Raw genomic sequence first — 19,398 nt, 5'->3', positions numbered from 1 at the left:
CAAAAAGCAGAAAAACTACTGTATTTTCAATGTACTGTTAATCTTCAGAGCACATATATAAACATGTTAAAAGATTAAATATATGTGTATTGTCACTAAATTACAGCTTCATCTGTAGTAAAAATTCTGAGAAGGTGTATCGCATCAAAGTTTTGTTTTCCCTGAAGTTCCCCTCTTTCTCTAATCATCCCACTTGTCCTAATGACGTGCAAATGTCTTCATATTTGCTTGTTTTCTCTTAACACTTTGAGTGCTGGATTGACCACTGATGACAGGGCTGGAAGGTGAGAGAGTCCTCCTTCCGTTCCTCTGCTGTCTAGCTCTCACCATAGAAAAATAAATGAAAGTCCATGATGTAGCCACTCCTGCATGGAGCCCCTTAAGTGACAGACCTCACGACATTGCGACTGCTTTATGGAGCACTCAATGGTTCGGTCTCACCGTTACTCTGCTCCAGACCCTAACGTTACACCGGTCTTACTGTTACTTGACTCCAGACCCTGACTGGATGTCGGTCTTACTGTTATCCACTCCAGACCCTGACTGGATGTCGGTCTTACTGTTATCCACTCCAGACCCTGACTGGATGTCGGTCTTACTGTTATCCACTCCAGACCCTGACTGGATGTCGGTCTTACTGTTACTCCCATCCTGACCCTGACTGGATGTCGGTCTTACTGTTACTCCCATCCTGACCCTGACTGGATGTCGGTCTCACCGTTACACTGCTCTAGACCCTAACGTTACACCGGTCTTACTGTTACTCCGCTCCAGACCCTGACTGGATGTCGGTCTCACCGTTAATCCGCTCCAGACCCTGACGTTACGCCGGTCTTACTGTTACTCCGCTCCAGACCCTAACGTTACGCCGGTCTTACTGTTACTCCGCTCCAGACCCTGACGTTACGCCGGTCTTACTGTTACTCCGCTCCAGACCCTGATTGGATGTCGGTCTTACTGTTACTCCGTTCCAGACCCTGACGTTACGCCGGTCTTACTGTTACCCCACTCCAGACCCTGACTGGATGTCGGTCTTACTGTTACTCCGCTCCAGACCCTGACTGGATGTCGGTCTTACTGCTACTCCACTCCAGACCCTGACTGGATGCCGGTCTTACTGTTACTCCCATCCAGACCCTGACTGGATGTCGGTCTTACTGTTACTCCGCTCCAGACCCTGACATGATATCGGTCTTACTGTTACTCCGCTCCAGACCCTGACGTTACGCCGGTCTTACTGTTACTCCGCTCCAGACCCTGACGTTACGCCGGTCTTACTGTTACTCCACTCCAGACCCTGACGTTACGCCGGTCTTACTGTTACTCCGCTCCAGACCCTGATTGGATGTCGGTCTTACTGTTACTCCGCTCCAGACCCTGACTGGATATCGGTCTTACTGTTACTCCGCTCCAGACCCTGACTGGATGTCGGTCTTACTGTTACTCCGCTCCAGACCCTGACTGGATGTCGGTCTTACTGTTACTCCGCTCCAGACCCTGACGTTACGCCGGTCTTACTGTTACTCCGCTCCAGACACTGACGTTACGCCGGTCTTACTGTTACTCCGCTCCAGACCCTGACTGGATGTCGGTCTTACTGTTACTCCCATCCTGACCCTGACTGGATGTCGGTCTCACTGTTTCTCCCATCCTGACCCTGACGTTACACCAATTTTATCAATCGCACGTTTTTACGAAAATGTTCGCTAAAGTTTACATTGCTCAGGAGTTCGCAAAAGTATTTAATCAGATTATCAAAATTGTCCCTGGCCAAAATTTTGTGAAAGTGGCATTTTTTAAATGCGAAATGTTGCATTTAATTTGTGGACCTTGCATTTGCAGTGAGATAGATTGAAAAGAGAAATACAAGAAAAATTGGAGATATTACGAGAATTGATAGTGATTAAAGCTTGCAAAAAAAAAAAAATTAAAGATGAATTTTTTTACAAAAATGTTTGTGAAACAATATAGATAAATATCACCTGTTTAATAAAAGTTGTGGTGTCTTTGCTCAGTTTACGATGCATTCCTATATAGCAATACATGTAGGAAATGCAGTAAATATAAGCCCATATGCTTAGAAAGCAGTTGTTACAGATTTCATGTTGATGGCAATTTATAACTCCCCAACAATATGTGTTTTACATCAATATTAATCCAAAATGTGCTGAAGCATTTCATAATGAATCTCGACAAAAAATCCCACAAAGGTAATATATTGTATTGCAATGCTGAATCATTCCAACTGTGGTCTGACACTTATCCAGACCCTGTAAAACACCTATTCCAGGGTCTGGATGTGAGTAACGCAAAGTTTAGCTATGACCTAACTAACGCATCTTTAAATCCCTGCGTTATCGAGCTGTGTGGATAGGCGTCGTAACAGGGGACACCTCTTATGCATATCATTAGCACCAATGTCCATTGTAGTAACGCAAGGGCTCATTACGCCTGAAAACAACAAGCTTTGAAGATCCCAGTTAGCACTTAATGAGATGTTAACTGAACTCAACGTCTCGTTAGGTCACTAACGGAGCGCTACCCCATAGGTGAGTATTCACCAAGATCCAATAAGGGATATCAGACTTCGGTCGGCACTGTCTGCTATTGACTTGAATGGCAGTTGACACCGATTTGCAGTAAACACGGATCAACTTTGTGGTTTCCCCTCACTCTTAAACCCGCTGAGATATAAGTGTATATCGTATTACAGTAGGCCTTTCTTATTGGCTTGTTCCTTTTCTTTCAGGTTTGCCCGGGCTGGTGGGATTACCAGGATCTCAGGGAAGCTCAGGTTTTCCAGGAGTTCACGGCGACAAAGGAAATCTTGGGAATCCTGGATCACCTGGACAACCTGGTAATTGCACTAAAAGGGAAAAAAAGAGCTTTTGGTTTAAAATATTTGTGATAAGAGACATCTTCTTACTGTGCTGATCCAGATGAAGAGCATTGGCGTATTTGGCTGGCAAATGATTAGGAAAAGTTATTTGCTTTAGAGGACTAAAAACAAACTATTGTATCAAGAAGGGTCAACGGATGTAGTATTGCGAGAAGCCTCCACCCAGTGCCATCGTATAATACTGCAAAGGGCAGTGATCATTGCTTCTCTCCTTTTGTACACATTAAGGCCATTATTTCGTATTAGTGTTTATGACGGCTTTGAAGAAGATGAAAGTATTGAAAGCATTTTGCAATTCAATCCTGTCACAAGTCCTGTATGCCTTTTACACTGGTTGTTACGTTTTAGAAAGTGCTGGTAAAATAACAGCTGGATGACAGACTGGGAGATTCGGACTGGATCGATATACTGTAAATAAAAATATAGGATGAGCATCTGTCGTCTAAACTTAACATAAGTTGAACTCGATGGACATATGTCTTATTTCAACCTCATCATCTACTATGTAAAAGACATCCATGCGTTAGTGCTGTGGCTTTCCAGAAAATAGCATTAATACGATTATCTGCCAGCACTTAGCAATGTAATTCATACTTAATTCCTCCATGCACTTTACATGACAAACCACTTGATTCCCTAACAGAATCCAAAAGGAGATGACCAGAACCAGGATGGTTTTACACATAGTTACAGGTAGTGGTTGGAGAAGTGTCTTCCTAACCTAGATCTTCATCATGATGAGCTGAATATGTGCCGTCATTGTGTTATCGTCACATGTTTGTAACCAAAAGCTGTGTAGGACTTTGACTTTTAGGTTCCCGGTATCACAATGCCATGCAGATCTTCGTAAGATCCAACCAAATTGACATCACAGCTGTTATGTGTTTGTATTTATTTGTGTTTTTGCATCATGCCAGAAATCACACACTACCAGCACACTGCATAAGTTACTACACAGTATGTGCGCTCAAACCTCTATCTCCACTTTGTTTATTTTGTGAAATGCATTCCTTGATAAGAAGATGGGGACAGGAAAATAATTCATGTTATGATCAATATTTACAGACCAACAGAAACAATATATAGCTTTACCGTATCCCCTGTTTAGCACTTTATATGTTCCGATCCCTTTTTGTCACGTGACTCTAGTTGTTTCCTGTTATCCCCCAAATGACTATATCTTACTTTGTTACACGCCTGTCATCATACAACCCACTTAACTGCAATATGTGAGACCCTATCCACTTTCTTTCTTTGTGCCATCCAATAAACTTTCATGACACGCAGTTCTGGGTGTGCTTCTGTGATAGGTTTCTCTGGCGTAAGAGGAATCTCTGGGCTTGATGGTCTAACAGGCAATAAAGGATTCCAAGGATCAGCAGGTACAGCTACTATATATTATTATTGTTTATTTATAAAGCGCCAACACATACCGCAGTGCGGTACAATGGGTTACAGAGTTATGTAACTTACATAAACAGAACGGCCTACTAAATAAGGACAGACATGTATAAACAAATATAGAAGTTGAGGGCCCTGCTCATGAGAGCATACACTCTACAGAGAATAAGGAGCAATGTTAGAAGAAAAAATGAAGTGGCTTCTCATAGTGGGACGGGGTATACCTCAGGATGGAGTATGGTCCAGCCGTACAGCTGGTCCCATTAAGGTTTTGGGGTGAGAATGTTATGGGGGATTAGCATGGAGTTTGGTCCAGCTGCACAGCAAGTCCCAATAGGGTTGTAGGGGAGGTGGTGAATGTCAGGGGTAAGCCAGATAGGTTTCCTTAAAAAGGTGAGTTTTCAGGGAGTTTTTAAATGTCTGCCTACTGGAGGAGAGTATGACCGTACTGTACTTAGTAGGGAGTTCCAGAGAGAAGGTGCAGCATGGGATGTCTTGTAAGCAGGAGGAGGTAATAAAGAGGAGGTAATAAGGTAGGAGGAAAGGTATAGAGGGCATTTAGCGATATGTTTTGAGCTGAGCGCAGAGATAAAAGGGGGGCATCATTGTTAAGAGCTTTGTAAGGCCTCGGATATGGTGCCGCAGACCGTAAGGCAGTGTTTGTGTCCAAGCGGCATGCGGACACGCGGAAGCAGGAGGTGGCGCGCATTGCGCAAGAAATCAATTGAAACTGATTTCTTGGCGTGACAGGCCGGTCACATGAGCGGTTCGCCCAATGAGGGCGAACCAGCTCCGTGATGTTACTGGGACGCCCCTAGACACGCCCAAGGACGGCGCACGTACCATGGCCAGGGAAAGCACCCACTTTCCCTCAGCCTTCGCGCGCCTCCGAGAAGGCACCATGTTCGCAGCCTTAGTCATATCTAGGGTTTTAAATTTGATTGTAGAGGATATGGGAAGCTGGTGTACAGATTTGCATAGTGGCATAGCAGAAGTGAGTTATTTTTAGGAGAAAAGTGATTCCTAGAAATAGATATAAATGTCTGTTCATTCTCCTAAATAGGGGTAGATGTCATTGGCACAAAAGGCTTCAAGGGTACCGGAGGCGAAAAGGGTGGACGGGGAGAAGATAGCACAGTTGTGGGAACCCCTGGACATGCAGGTGCAAAAGGAAACAGAGGAGATCCAGGTTAGTTTTATTTGATACACTGAGACTATGATGCATCGCTCTTATTTTTTTTATCAATTAATTCATACAATGTTCATTACAAACATCCATACCTAAGCATTTGACTTACAAAAGCACGATATTACACCTAGACATCAAACTATATACAGATATAGCAAGGAATCAAGGCACACACTCGTTCTGGGTGGTAGGCAATGTACAGTACCTATTGGCACAGTGCATGGTGGAACATACACTAAACAATATACTGTATGCACACGGACCTTGACATACATTCATATACAGGCATACCCCGCTTTAAGGACACTCACTTTAAGTACACTCGCGAGTAAGTACATTTCGCTCAATAGGCAAACAGCAGCTCACGCATGCGCCTGTCAGCACGTCCTGAACAGCAATACTGTCTCCCTACCTGTTCAGAAACTGTGCGCAAGCGGGGAGACTATAGAGCCTGTTACACATGCGTTATTTACATCAGTTATGCACGTATATGACAATTGCAGTACAGTACGTGCATCAAAAGTGGGAAAAAGGGAGTGCTTCACTTTAAGTACATTTTCACTTTACATACATGCTCCGGTCCCATTGCGTACGTTAATGCGGGGTATGCCTGTACTGTGTTCACACAGTCACACATTCATACACATTCACTCCACCAATATACACACTAATACATATATACATACAAATAGCCTAATATACACTGGTAAGTATCATATTTATACATACATACACCCAGCCCAATATAAAAAATGGTGTACATTAATATTTACATGTACGTACTTAGCCCTTATACATGCTGTACTCAGATGTAGATCCATACACCTTCATACTGTACATTTCATTGATAAACCTGCATTCAGCAAGTGCACACAGGTAAACTAATACATACGCTGATTAAACTTAGAATTCAATCTGGGTGCCTTTGTCTTCTTATTGGCTGTACTATGGAACTTAAAAGGTAGAACATGACGTCTATGTTGTCATTTGGGAATTCAGTTTCTAATACGTAATAGCAAGTAGGGGACTGTTCAACGTTTACAACCTAAGCAACCCAATTTCTAACTACAGATTTGAAAGAAAATAACAGTTTGTGATCGCAGGACATAAAATATTTCCTCTTGGAAGTTTAAAAAATGGATGAATATACAACCCAAAGAGTTGTAAAGTTATTTGTAACTATGCTATATTGGATCATGTCGTGCACATGTCTTTATTGTTGAAGCACTGCATGTAACCTGTAAAAGGACATGTTTCATTCTGCAATACAGATAATGCTAAATAATGTTGGTAGCCAGGATAATAAACAAGAAATATTAATATCTTTCTTTAGTGTCATGTGTGCATGAGACACTATCGAACATTCAGTGAGTATAATTATACAGTACAAAGCAAGCTATGAGGCTGAGAAAATGACATCTATTAAAAGGGTCTCCTTATTAAAAAGTTTGTTTGTAAACTCCAATACTAAGAATGTTTTTGACTAAACTTTTTCAAAGCAACCAGGGCAATGAGAGCCAATGCCCGCCCCGCAGTCAGCCAATGGGAGAGCTTCAGAGCCAATGAGAGCGCGCACAAACAAACACACAAACAAACAGATTTTGACTTTTTTTTATATATAGATTTATGAGACTCAAACATTCATGAAGTCAATGGGAGTTTCCATGCTATAGTATCCCAATCGGCACTATTTCAGTGTAATGAATACCCCCCTGTCTCTATTAGGTGCACGCGGCACTCTTGGTATTCCTGGAGTTGATGGAGTTCGTGGCCTTCCAGGGGTTTCCAACCGGTCTGGAATACCTGGAGATTTAGGATCTCCAGGACTTTACGGTGGGCCAGGTAAGATTTTCTATCCGACTCTTTTAAAGTCATCATTGCCGCAAAATGAACACACTGGTTGAATTAAACAACAAAATACTGAAAGTGTAAGTTTTTTAAAGATCTAATTTATCAAAGATACCATAGAGTGTTCTTGAGTAAAAATACTCAAGAGCAGGCAAAGCAAATGTGCAGAACGGAAAAGGTTGAATCTGTGCTGAGTAGCCAACATAACTAAGGATATGTCTTTATGTATTATTTATATGTTTGTGAATGCCCAATTAAGTCACAGAATTGCAGTGGACAATGAAAATAACAGTACAGCAATTATAGAGCCTACAACCAGAGCAATCAACCTGTCTGAATAACATTGGATATTATTTGGTTAAGACACCTGTAGCTATCAGAACTTTCTGTTCTATTGTGAACTATGTTTGTACAATGGAATATAAAAAGTAAACGTACATTTTGACTACTTCTTCTTTCATTTCCAGGTTACCCGGGGCCTCAAGGTAGGCCTGGCTCACCTGCTCGGCCAGGTATAAAAGGAGAAGTAGGACTGGCTGGCTTACGAGGAAATGATGGAGCTAAAGGCATTACTGGTGACAGAGGATGGCATGGTGCAGCTGGTATCACTGGTTACTCGGGAGCAAAAGGTACAGTGTACGGTTTTCCCATTGCTGCTCCACAGACCATCTTATTTTTTCTTGTTCCAAGTAACCTTATGTTTGTTTTCTATCCAAAGGTCATAAAGGTGAACAAGGCCTGATGGGATATAACGGCATAACAGGTTTTACAGGAGACAGGGGACCTAGTGGGCCCAAAGGTGACAAAGGCTCTACTGGTGAGTGACACACGCTCTGCTTAATCTACATCAGGGATAATGTATTTGTTTAAAATTATTGGTATTGACAACAACATGTTTAAGGATATATAGATTTAGCAACAAACAATCACACCTTCCAAGACACAGTATCACGGCAGTGAGGTTTAATGCATTTAATGTGCTATAATTGCCATAGTGTCAAAAATATTACAAATAAACTTGTTTTGAATCATTTTATATTGATTTCACAGATTAATGGTGGCACAAAATAGCCCATTTTATTCATCATTCATCTGTTTTTAATGTTGGTCGATTGATTAATTAATGCTGGTCGCTTGATAATTAATGTGACTGTGATAACTTAAAGTGATCTTTTCTTTTTTTTTTGCTTATGCTACATTATTTTGAAATAAAATTATATCTGTACAGTATGTGTGAAATGATCAGTGTGAGGAACTCTGTGTTCCTGTACTGTCATCAAAACTATTGTCATTTTATATTCTCTCACCTATTGATAGAGGTACATTGTGAACAAAACTATTTTTTCCCATACTTGGTGAAGAACACTGTAAATCAAATAACACCACATTATGCAGCGCTCTTTATGCACTGTTTCTGTTCTGTCCTTAGAAATCCTTTAAACACTGAATCAGTAGACATCACAAATATTATATTAAGGTGTACAGTTAATATATCTGGAGTGGTGCAGCATAAAAAATGAAGACAGGATGGTGGCAAAATATTTTAAAAAGTGAAATGACCACATGATCAAAAATATCCTGTGGGGGAGATCGACTAAGCCAGTGATTCTCAACCAGGGTTCCGCGGAGAAGTCCCAGGGGTTCCACCTAGCCACCTCAGCAGCTTTCCTGGCTCTCCCCCTCCCCGGCTCTCTCTACCCGGCTCTCCCTCCACCCGGGTTTACCCCTCTCCCCCCCCAGAGCCTGCTCACAGATGCGCTTTAGCAGTGCGGCACTTCTGGTGCCTGCTGCTAGCGAGCGCGTGTGTGTGTGCAATCCTCGCCACCGCCGCCTCCTGCCCGCAACCCTGCATGCCTCCACCACCGCCTGAGGTATGGGGGAAGAGAGGGAGATGGGAGATGCAGGGGGTGGGGGGTGATATATGGGAGATGCGGGGGGGGTGATATGAGGGAGATGGGAGATGCAGGGGGGGTTGATATGAGGGAGATGAGAGATGCAGGGGGGTGATATGAGGGAGATGGGAGATGTTGGGGGGTGATATGAGGGAGATGGGAGATGCAGGGGGGGTGATATGAGGGAGATTGGAGATGCAGGGGGGGTGATATATGGGAGATGTGAGGGTGATATGAGGGAGATGGGAGATGCAGGGGGTGATATGAGGGAGATGGGAGATGCAGGGGGTGATATGAGGGAGATGGGAGATGCAGGGGGGTCATATGAGGGAGATGGGAGATGCAGGTGATATGAGGGTGATGTAAGATGTAGGGGGTGGGTATATGAGGATGATGATGAAGGGTGCTGGGGGAGATATGAGGATGATGATGAAGGGTGCTGGGGGAGATATGAGGATGATGATGAAGGGTTCTTGGGGAGATATATGAGGATGATGAAGGGTGCTGGGGGAGATATGAGGAGGATGATGATATGGGGTGCTGGGGGAGATATATGAGAATGATGATGAGGGGTGATGGGGGAGATATGATGATGATTTTACCCATGCAGCCCGATTTTTTAAACTATGTATTGGGGGGGGGGTCATTTTAAAATGTATTGGGATGGCGGAGGACTTTTTAATATGTATTGGTGCTGGCATTTTTAATATGTATTGGCGGGGGCGGGTATTATTATATATTGCGGCTGGGGTTACATGTATTTAGGGGGGTGGGGATTTTTGGTATGTATTTTGTGGGGGGGATTGAGTGAGAGTGGGGTAATTGATGGAAGGTAGGGGTGAGTGAGAGGAGAGAGGGGGGAGTGAGTGAGGAAAAGAGGGAGTAAGAGTGAGACGCAGGGGAGATAAATACATGAGGCGGGAGAGGGGGAGAGTGAGTGAGACGGAGGGGAGAGAGAAATGCATGGGTAAAGTGTGGGAAATTGAGGTGGCTCGTGAGATGTGAAATTAACCTAAAGCGGCACTTATAATGCCGGACACGCTGACGTCATGCTGCGTTGCTGGAAAAATCAAATTGAAGTGACTTCCAGCGATCGCGACCAAGCCATCATGCCGTCCTGTCACTCCTACTATAAGCGCACGCTACGGCGTCAATACATTTGTTTTGACGCAACGTTGCCAGCACTATAAGCGCGGCCTAATATGTGTTTGCCAGATAGGGGTTCCCCGAGATTTTTCAAAACACTTCAAGGGTTCCTCCAAACAAAAAAGTTTGGGAATCACTGGACTAAGCTCTGATAAGGGGTATCAGGGCTAGACGTGACTTTAACTGCCATACAAGTCGCCTAGTGAATCCTAGTGCAATGCTTTGTATATATACCTCTAGACATCTACAGGCCTGGTAATTCCTACTGCATTGTGAGGGCATGGGTGAAGTCAGTTCTCTGAAATAACAAGGGGTTTTCATGTACCATTCAAAAGCAAAATAAAACATCTAGATTTTGCCATTTTTAAAGGATTTCAGGGGCCCCCTGGGTCACCAGGAGTTTCTGCTGGACAACAGCAAGTAGAAGTGGATCGAGGTCTTCCCGGTTTACTTGGAATTGTTGGTCCTGAAGGAGTTCGGGGTGAGATGGGACCACATGGTCCTTTGGGTGATCAAGGTATGACTGTTTCCTAAGTACAGATCACTGCCATCTGTTTCCCTTTTTGTTCTGGAATAGTAGGCATGCAATATAGCATCATCTTAGTAACACGCTTGGTTGGCTTTCAGGTGATAGAGGACCACCAGGTAAACAGGGTTTACCAGGCAGAGGAGGGTGGCCTGCTCCACCTGGCTACCGGGGAGAACAAGGACCAATAGGACAAAGAGGCTCTGTCGGATTGAAAGGTAAATGGGGTTGTGATGAAACAAATATGGCATGCGGTTACTAGAGTTATGGAACAATAGCTGAATAAACCGTTTAGTTAAAATAGTAACATTTTTGTAAAATAATTTTCTTTTCTCTGTTACAAAATAAAGTCTCTGTTTTGCCCTGAGAATTTACCCATTATGACCAGAAATTCCTTTCTGTATTAAATACCGTTCCATATAAAATATTACGCATGACCTTCATTATAATCATACATGGGTTATAATGAATGTCATGTTGCTTAATTCATGGAAAAGGCTGGACACGTTGACCCATACCCATTCCCCACTATATGTTTGTTGGGTAGATACAGATCATTCCACCAGTTCCAGACAAATAAGTCAAATCTCTTAACATAAATAGCATAAACGCATTTATTAAGCAAAAGCTAAATATTGTATCATTGGCTTTAATTACTTTTCTATTCATTGTATTTTGTTAATAAAGTATAGGAATTGTGTGTATACAGTAATTGTTTAAAACCAGTAATCATGTTGGTCATGAAGCCCACTCAACCTCAGGAGCAAATAATAGAATGTACAGTACGTGTAATGTGAAGGTATAACACTGACTGACATATCTGTCATTTGTTTTTTCTAGGCAATCCTGGCCATCCCGGCAGTGCTGGGCTTTCTGGTATGCCTGGGCGAAGTGTCAACGTAGGCTATCTTCTAGTGAAGCACAGTCAGTCGGACCAAGAGCCAATGTGTCCTGTTGGCATGGCCAAGCTGTGGAGCGGCTATAGTCTTTTGTATTTTGAAGGACAGGAAAAAGCACACAATCAAGATCTGGGTACGTATGTTTTATTATTTAAAAATGTTTCTATCAATGGATGCTGCAAGCTTGTGTCCATTTGGTTAAACAAGGTAGTGTGGACTATAAAGTTATCAATAACTTATAGGGGGTGACGTATAAAGGCAAATTTAGAGGGAACATTTAGGCCAATTGTGTCATTTACTTCTTGCATCTCTTTGCAACAATGTATCAAGGTCTTCGCTCCAAGTTTTGCACCACCTACAATTTGGGGAGTGACAATAGGAAGAGTTAGTGAGGCGTTTACATGACAGATTGTAATCAGATGTAGCAAACTTTGCGTCTCTGTACATCACGTTTCTATCTTTTATTTGCAGCAAAATAATCCGCCAGGTCCGAGTTGGCTTAAACTTTTCTCTCCAACAATTTGAGTCAAATGTAGAGATGGAGGAATGTGTCAAAACTCGATCTGCACATTTTTCGCAGGTTTTTTAAACAAAATCCGTTTGAAAGACTGATATTCGTAGGCAGTTAAAAAATGTGGGCAAATGCTCCTGTATATGAAAGAGGCCTATTTTACTTGTCCCAAGTGCTATATACACACTTTTCAAACCCACCTTGAAAGGAGTACAGCTGGATATGCAAATTATATTTAATATGCAAATTATATTTAAATGATTCACATCTCACACAAGGATTTCCACAAGACAAACAGGTCATAAGACACTGTGCAAACAAGGGGGTATGGTCAGGCCCAACAGGATCAGATCCCTCAACCTCTGTTATTCAGGCCAGCAGCTCTGGCATTGAACTAAACCAGCTGCTGGATAGCTCCTCTGTCGCAACATACTTTTGAGCTCATACCTGTAGCTAATTATTCTCATGGACAGTATTCCCCCTGGCTTCTTTCCTATACTTTGAATTTCCTATTAGCATATCTCCCAGGTATCCTCCTTTTTGTGCACAAGTCACATTAAACTGACAATCGGAAGTGGAAGTGGTCTGGTTTTAATGAAGCCAGGGGAAAACTCAACAAGTGTGATTAGTTACAGGTGTGAGCTGTAGCGCTCACCAGTATTCTACAGCAGTGGAGCTGTCCATCTGCCGGTTTATCTCACTGCTAGAGTTGCTGCCATAAGTAGTTGTGGGTTCTGATGTTGTTAGGCTTGTGAGTACCCCCTTGCTCACAAGGTGCCTTAGGCCCTGGCTTGTCAGAATAGGCCTTATGGAAATTGTTTTGGGGTTTTAGTAACTGTGCTTTGCATATCCTATTAGCATATCTCCAAGGTGTGCTCCTTTTTGTGCCCACGTGTCTCTCCACAAGTCAATTTCCAGGTCAGTTTGAGAGGAGATTAAATTTAAATATATATATATATCACACTTGGGACTCTGTCTACTCCTCTCTCATTTTTTTTAGGGTCTAGAAGTTTTGTCTGAATTGAATGTTGTAACATTCGCTAACAAATGTAGTAATAAAAAGATTAGTGGGTGGATGTTATGACATTCATGAACAAATGTGAAAGTAGTGGTGGCCGGCAGTATTGCAAGCAAAGGTAGGCGAATGTGCATGGTTTTTAGACCGAGCCACGGATATTCACAGCTGAAAGGAACTTGCGTAAACGATGTGCCCGTCTCTAGCCAAACGTAACAATCATTTTCAGACATTTGATACAAACGCAAGTAGAAAATGGAGCAGTGTGTCAAAACAAACTTCTTTGTGCACTTTCTTGACTTTCTTACATCTCCCCCTGTAAACGTTTCAATTACCTATTTCACATCTAAAGTAAAGCATCATTGTTTACCGTAAATCAATATCCAGGATGCTGCTTATTGCCTTATTGGGATTTTTCTTACCTTTCTAATACTTTGGTTAAAAAACATAGAGCATGTAACATAGCTATTCCTCCAAACCCCAGGGGAGCGATGGTGAAAGCCATGTAAAGAAAAACATTACGTAGTGCAATAATGCTACAACAGTGAAAGTGAAAAATATAAAAGGAGGCTCCAAAATTCCTACTCACAATTGAGTAGCAGTATTGATCTGCACTATGGCTTTGTCTTTCTCTAATTCCGAGATTTGCTGAATCTAATACACCTACCGTCCAGCGACATCATTGCCACTGTTTGGATTTTTGCTTCAATACCGCTACTCAATTGTGAGTAGGAATTTTGGAGCCTCCTTTTATATTTTTCACTTTCACTGTTGTAGCATTATTGCACTACGTAATGTTTTTCTTTACATGGCTTTCACCATCGCTCCCCTGGGGTTTGGAGGAATACGTTTGACAAGACTTTTGAAACAGTCTATTCGAAGGGTTGAGTGAAGTCTGTTTGCTTATTTTCCCTATTTTCACTTTTTCACGTGGTAGTGTATAATTATTAGATTATACATTTATATATATTATTTCACATTATTTGTTTACATTACTGAACATCATTTATATATTCACTATTGGTATATATATATATATATATCTATATATATATATATATATATATTTATTTATATTGTATTGAGCACTGAGTAGGAGTGTTGGAGCGCCATCCAGTGTTTTCTTTGGTTATCATGTAACATAACTAAATAGATGTTACCTTAACATATATTTGGCAATTATTGGACTGAATTCTTAATGTATTCGAGTGATTATTTAGACCCTATAAAAAAAATCCGTGGAATTTAATCTCATCTGGTTTGTTTTTTTACAGGTCTAGCTGGTTCGTGTTTGCAACGCTTCAGTACAATGCCTTTCCTGTACTGCAACCCAGGTGATGTGTGTTATTATGCCAGCCGTAATGATAAATCCTACTGGCTCTCAACCACAGCTTCTCTCCCAATGATGCCAGTGGTTGAAGAAGAAATTAAACCCTACATTAGTCACTGCTCTGTCTGCGAGGCCCCAGCTGTTGCAGTCGCTGTCCACAGCCAAGACAGCTCCATTCCACATTGCCCAGAAGGCTGGCGGAGTTTGTGGATTGGATATTCCTTTCTTATGGTATTTAATGTTTGTTTATGTTACTTACCGTGTGCATGAGCTAGTGTATGGCAGGGGCAATATCACTAATATATATATATATAAAATCTTTTCTGCCTTATCATTGTAAACACACACACACACAATGTTGGAAGTCATTGATATTTAATCAAACATTAGAAAGCAGAATTTGACCGATTTAAATTTGAAGACATTCCAAGCCAAAGATAGAATGGAAATCGGGGTCTAGACTCTAGAGTGCAATATGAAATGTCCAGATATTTCCTACGTGGCGCTGGGTAGGAAAGTTCCATGACAGTGTCTCGTGTCAGTGCAGAAAAAATACACTGCACAACATTTGAGGAAAAGTTACTATTTCACATTTGAAGATGACATCTGCACCTTCCTCGCACGAGCAGTATGTTTTTTTTTTCCACAGACATGATTATCAATGTTGCAGTCTGTACGGCACATGCAGAATCATGCATACAGACTGATCACTTAAAAATCCCTGTATAGTGCAGATAAACTATGTATTGTGTATACCAGGGCTGCACAACACGCGGCCCGCGGGCCGCATGCGGCCCGCCTGGCCTCTCTGCGTGGCCCGCGGCGGTCGGGCGCCAGTTATTTAATTAATTAAATAAATTTAAAAAAATAAAAAAAAATTAAAGTTTAATTTTTTTTTTTAAAGTTTCAAAAAATGGCGGCGATTCATCCCCAACCCCTCCTCCTTCGCCTCCCCCCCGCTTCCTTCGCCTAGGCCCCCCCCCCCCCCCCCGCCGGGTTTTGAAATGCGCACGCGGGGGCAGAAGCAGCATGAGGAGGATGCAGGATGCCGGGGACTGGAGGTCAGAGCATGCTGGGGGCGGGGCTTAGTGCCGGGGATGTGCTGAATAGAGAGGTGTGTGTGTGTGTGTGTGTGTGTGTGTGTGTGTGTGTGTGTGTGTGTGTGTGTGTGTGTGTGTGTGTGTGTGTGTGTGTGTGTGTGTGTGTGTGTGTGTGTGTGTCGTGTGTGTGTGTGTGTGTGTGTGTGTGTGTGTGTGTGTGTGTGTCTCGTGCTGGGTGGGGGGGGTGAAAAACGGGCTGGTGCAGAGGTGGGGGGTGTGTGTGTGTGAAAAACGGGCTGGTGCAGAGGTGGGGGGGTGTGTGTGAAAAACGGGCTGTACAGAGGTGGGGGGTGTGTGTGAAAAACGGGCTGTACAGAGGTGGGGGGGGTGTGAAAAACGGGCTGGTACAGAGGTGGGGGGGGGTGCTGACATGTGAGGGGGGGTGGGCTGCTGACATGTGAGGGGGGGGTGGGCTGCTGACATGTGAGGGGGGGGTGGGCTGCTGACATGTGAGGGGGGGTGGGCTGCTGACATGTGAGGGGGGGTAGGCTGCTGACATGTGAGGGGGGGGTGGGCTGCTGACATGTGAGGGGGGGGTGGGCTGCTGACATGTGAGGGGGGGGTGGGCTGCTGACATGTGAGGGGGGGTGGGCTGCTGACATGTGAGGGGGTGGGCTGCTGACATGTGAGGGAGGGGGGGCTGCTGGCATGTGAGGGGTGAGGGGGCTGCTGGCATGTGAGGGGTGGGTGGGCTGCTGGCATGTGAGGGGTGGGTGGGCTGCTGGCATGTGAGGAGGGGGTGGGCTGCTGACATGTGAGGGGGGGCTGCTGACATGTGAGGTGCAGGGGGGGAAGTGATGTGAAGTGCAGGGGGGTATGATGTGAATTGCAGGGGGGGAGGGAGTGTCATATTGAGGAGAGGGGGAAAGAGTGTTATATTGAGAGGAGGGGGAGAGAGTGTCATTTAGGGGAGGGGGAGAGTGCCATATTGAAGAGAGGGAGAGAGAGAGTCATATTGAGGAGAGAGAGTCATATTGAGGGGATGGGGAGAGAGTGTTATATTGAGGGGAGGGGGAGAGTGTCATATTGAGGGGAGGGGGAGAGTGTGTCATATTGAGGGGAGGGGGAGAGAGTGTCATATTGAGTGGAGGGGGAGAGAGTGTCATATTGAGGGGAGGGGGAGAGCGTGTCATTTAGGGGAGGGGGAGTGTGTCATATTGAGGGGAGGGAGAGAGTGTCATATTGAGGGGAGGGAGAGAGAGTGTGTCATATTGAGGGGAGGGGGAGAGTGTGTCATATTGAGGGGAGGGGAAGAGTGTCATATTGAGGGGAGGGAGAGAGTGTCATATTGAGGGGAGGGAGAGAGAGAGAGTGTCATATTGAGGGGAGGGGGAGAGTGTGTCATATTGAGGGGAGGGGAAGAGTGTCATATTGAGGGGAGGGGGAGAGTGTGTCATATTGAGGGGAGGGAGAGAGTGTTATATTGAGGGGAGGGAGAGAGAGTGTCATATTGAGGGGTGGGGGAGAGTGTGTCATATTGAGGGGAGGGGAAGAGTGTCATATTGAGGGGAGGGGGAGAGTGTGTCATATTGAGGGGAGGGGAAGAGTGTCATATTGAGGGGAGGGGGAGAGTGTGTCATATTGAGGGGAGGGGAAGAGTGTCATTGAGGGGAGAGAGAGTCATATTGAGGGGAGAGAGAGAGTGTCATATTGAGGGGAGAGAGAGAGTGTCATATTGAGGGGAGAGAGAGAGTGTCATATTGAGGGGAGGGGGACAGTGTGTCATATTGAGGGGAGGGGGAGAGAGTGTCATATTGAGGGGAGGGGGAGAGCGTGTCATTTAGGGGAGGGGGAGTGTGTCATATTGAGGGGAGGGAGAGAGTGTTATATTGAGGGGAGGGAGAGAGAGTGTCATATTGAGGGGTGGGGGAGAGTGTGTCATATTGAGGGGAGGGGAAGAGTGTCATATTGAGGGGAGGGGAAGAGTGTCATATTGAGGGGAGGGGAAGAGTGTCATATTGAGGGGAGGGGGAGAGAGTGTCATATTGAGTGGAGGGGGAGAGAGTGTCATATTGAGGGGAGGGGGAGAGCGTGTCATTTAGGGGAGGGGGAGTGTGTCATATTGAGGGGAGGGAGAGAGTGTCATATTGAGGGGAGGGAGAGAGAGAGTGTCATATTGAGGGGAGGGGGAGAGTGTGTCATATTGAGGGGAGGGGAAGAGTGTCATATTGAGGGGAGGGAGAGAGTGTTATATTGAGGGGAGGGAGAGAGTGTCATATTGAGGGGAGGGAGAGAGAGAGTGTCATATTGAGGGGAGGGGGAGAGTGTGTCATATTGAGGGGAGGGGAAGAGTGTCATATTGAGGGGAGGGGAAGAGTGTCATATTGAGGGGAGAGAGAGTCATATTGAGGGGAGAGAGAGAGTGTCATATTGAGGGGAGAGAGAGAGTGTCATATTGAGGGGAGAGAGAGAGTGTCATATTGAGGGGAGGGGGACAGTGTGTCATATTGAGGGGAGGGGGAGAGTGTGTCATATTGAGGGGAGGGGGAGAGTGTGTCATATTGAGGGGAGGGGGAGAGAGTGTCATATTGAGGGGAGGGGGAGAGCGTTTCATTTAGGGGAGGGGAGTGTGTCATATTGAGGGGAGGGAGAGAGTGTTATATTGAGGGGAGGGAGAGAGAGTGTCATATTGAGGGGTGGGGGAGAGTGTGTCATATTGAGGGGAGGGGAAGAGTGTCATATTGAGGGTAGGGGAAGAGTGTCATATTGAGGGGAGGGGAAGAGTGTCATATTGAGGGGAGGGGAAGAGTGTCATATTGAGGGGAGGGGAAGAGTGTCATATTGAGGGGAGGGGAAGAGTGTCATATTGAGGGGAGGGGAAGAGTGTCATATTGAGGGGAGGGGAAGAGTGTCATATTGAGGGGAGGGGAAGAGTGTCATATTGAGGGGAGGGGAAGAGTGTCATATTGAGGGGAGGGAGAGAGTGTCATATTGAGGGGAGGGGAAGAATGTCATATTGAGGGGAGGGGGAGAGTGTCATATTGAGGGGAGGGGGAGAGAGTCATATTGAGAGGAGGGGGAGAGAGTGCCATATTGAGGGGAGGGGCAGAGTGTGTCATATTGAGGGGAGGGGCAGAGTGTGTCATATTGAGGGGAGGGGGAGAGTGTCATTGAGAGGAGGGGGAGAGGGTGTGATTTAGGGGAGGGGGAGAGAGTGTTATATTGAGGGAAGAGAGACATGGGGGGGATGCTTACTTGGGGGGGGGCTGCTGACGGAATGGGCTGGTGGGATGTGGAGGGGGTATTATGTTTTTGATGTGGAGGGGGGTATTGTGTGGGTGAGGGGGAGAGATGGGTGTATGAGAGATAGATGGGGAGTATCAGAAAGGTTGATAGTGAGGGGTTCTGGGGGAGATGAGGATGATGATGATGGAGAGGTGCTGGAGGAGAGATGATGATGATGATGATGATGATGATGATGATGATGATGATGATGATGATGATGATGATGATGATGATGATGATGATGATGATGATGATGATGATGATGATGATGATGATGATGATGATGATGATGATGATGATGATGATGATGATGATGATGATGAAACCCGTGCGGCCCAAATTTTTTTTCCTTGGAGCAGTTCGGCCCTTCTCACTTTACGAGTTGGGCAGGCCTGGTGTATACCATTCAAGTCTTCA

General features: G+C 44.5%; 1 protein-coding gene across 1 annotated transcript in view; it reads left to right on the top strand.

The window, feature by feature from the left end:
* Positions 1-19,398, top strand: part of COL4A2 (collagen type IV alpha 2 chain) — a 237,402-nt gene that overhangs the window by 211,851 nt on the left and 6,153 nt on the right. Inside the window, exons 38-47 of the mRNA XM_075590709.1 lie at positions 2,750-2,857; positions 4,210-4,281; positions 5,364-5,489; positions 7,215-7,331; positions 7,805-7,966; positions 8,056-8,154; positions 10,746-10,892; positions 11,003-11,119; positions 11,742-11,933; positions 14,601-14,887. Of these exons, the coding sequence (XP_075446824.1) occupies positions 2,750-2,857; positions 4,210-4,281; positions 5,364-5,489; positions 7,215-7,331; positions 7,805-7,966; positions 8,056-8,154; positions 10,746-10,892; positions 11,003-11,119; positions 11,742-11,933; positions 14,601-14,887 (1,427 nt within the window). The remainder of the gene's footprint in view (positions 1-2,749; positions 2,858-4,209; positions 4,282-5,363; positions 5,490-7,214; positions 7,332-7,804; positions 7,967-8,055; positions 8,155-10,745; positions 10,893-11,002; positions 11,120-11,741; positions 11,934-14,600; positions 14,888-19,398) is intronic.

This window comes from Ascaphus truei, chromosome 3, assembly GCF_040206685.1.
Source record: "Ascaphus truei isolate aAscTru1 chromosome 3, aAscTru1.hap1, whole genome shotgun sequence".
In the NCBI taxonomy this organism is placed as follows: Eukaryota; Metazoa; Chordata; class Amphibia; order Anura; family Ascaphidae; genus Ascaphus; species Ascaphus truei.
The sequence above is the reverse complement of the archived record's forward strand: the minus strand, read 5'-3'. Positions and strand labels throughout refer to the sequence as shown.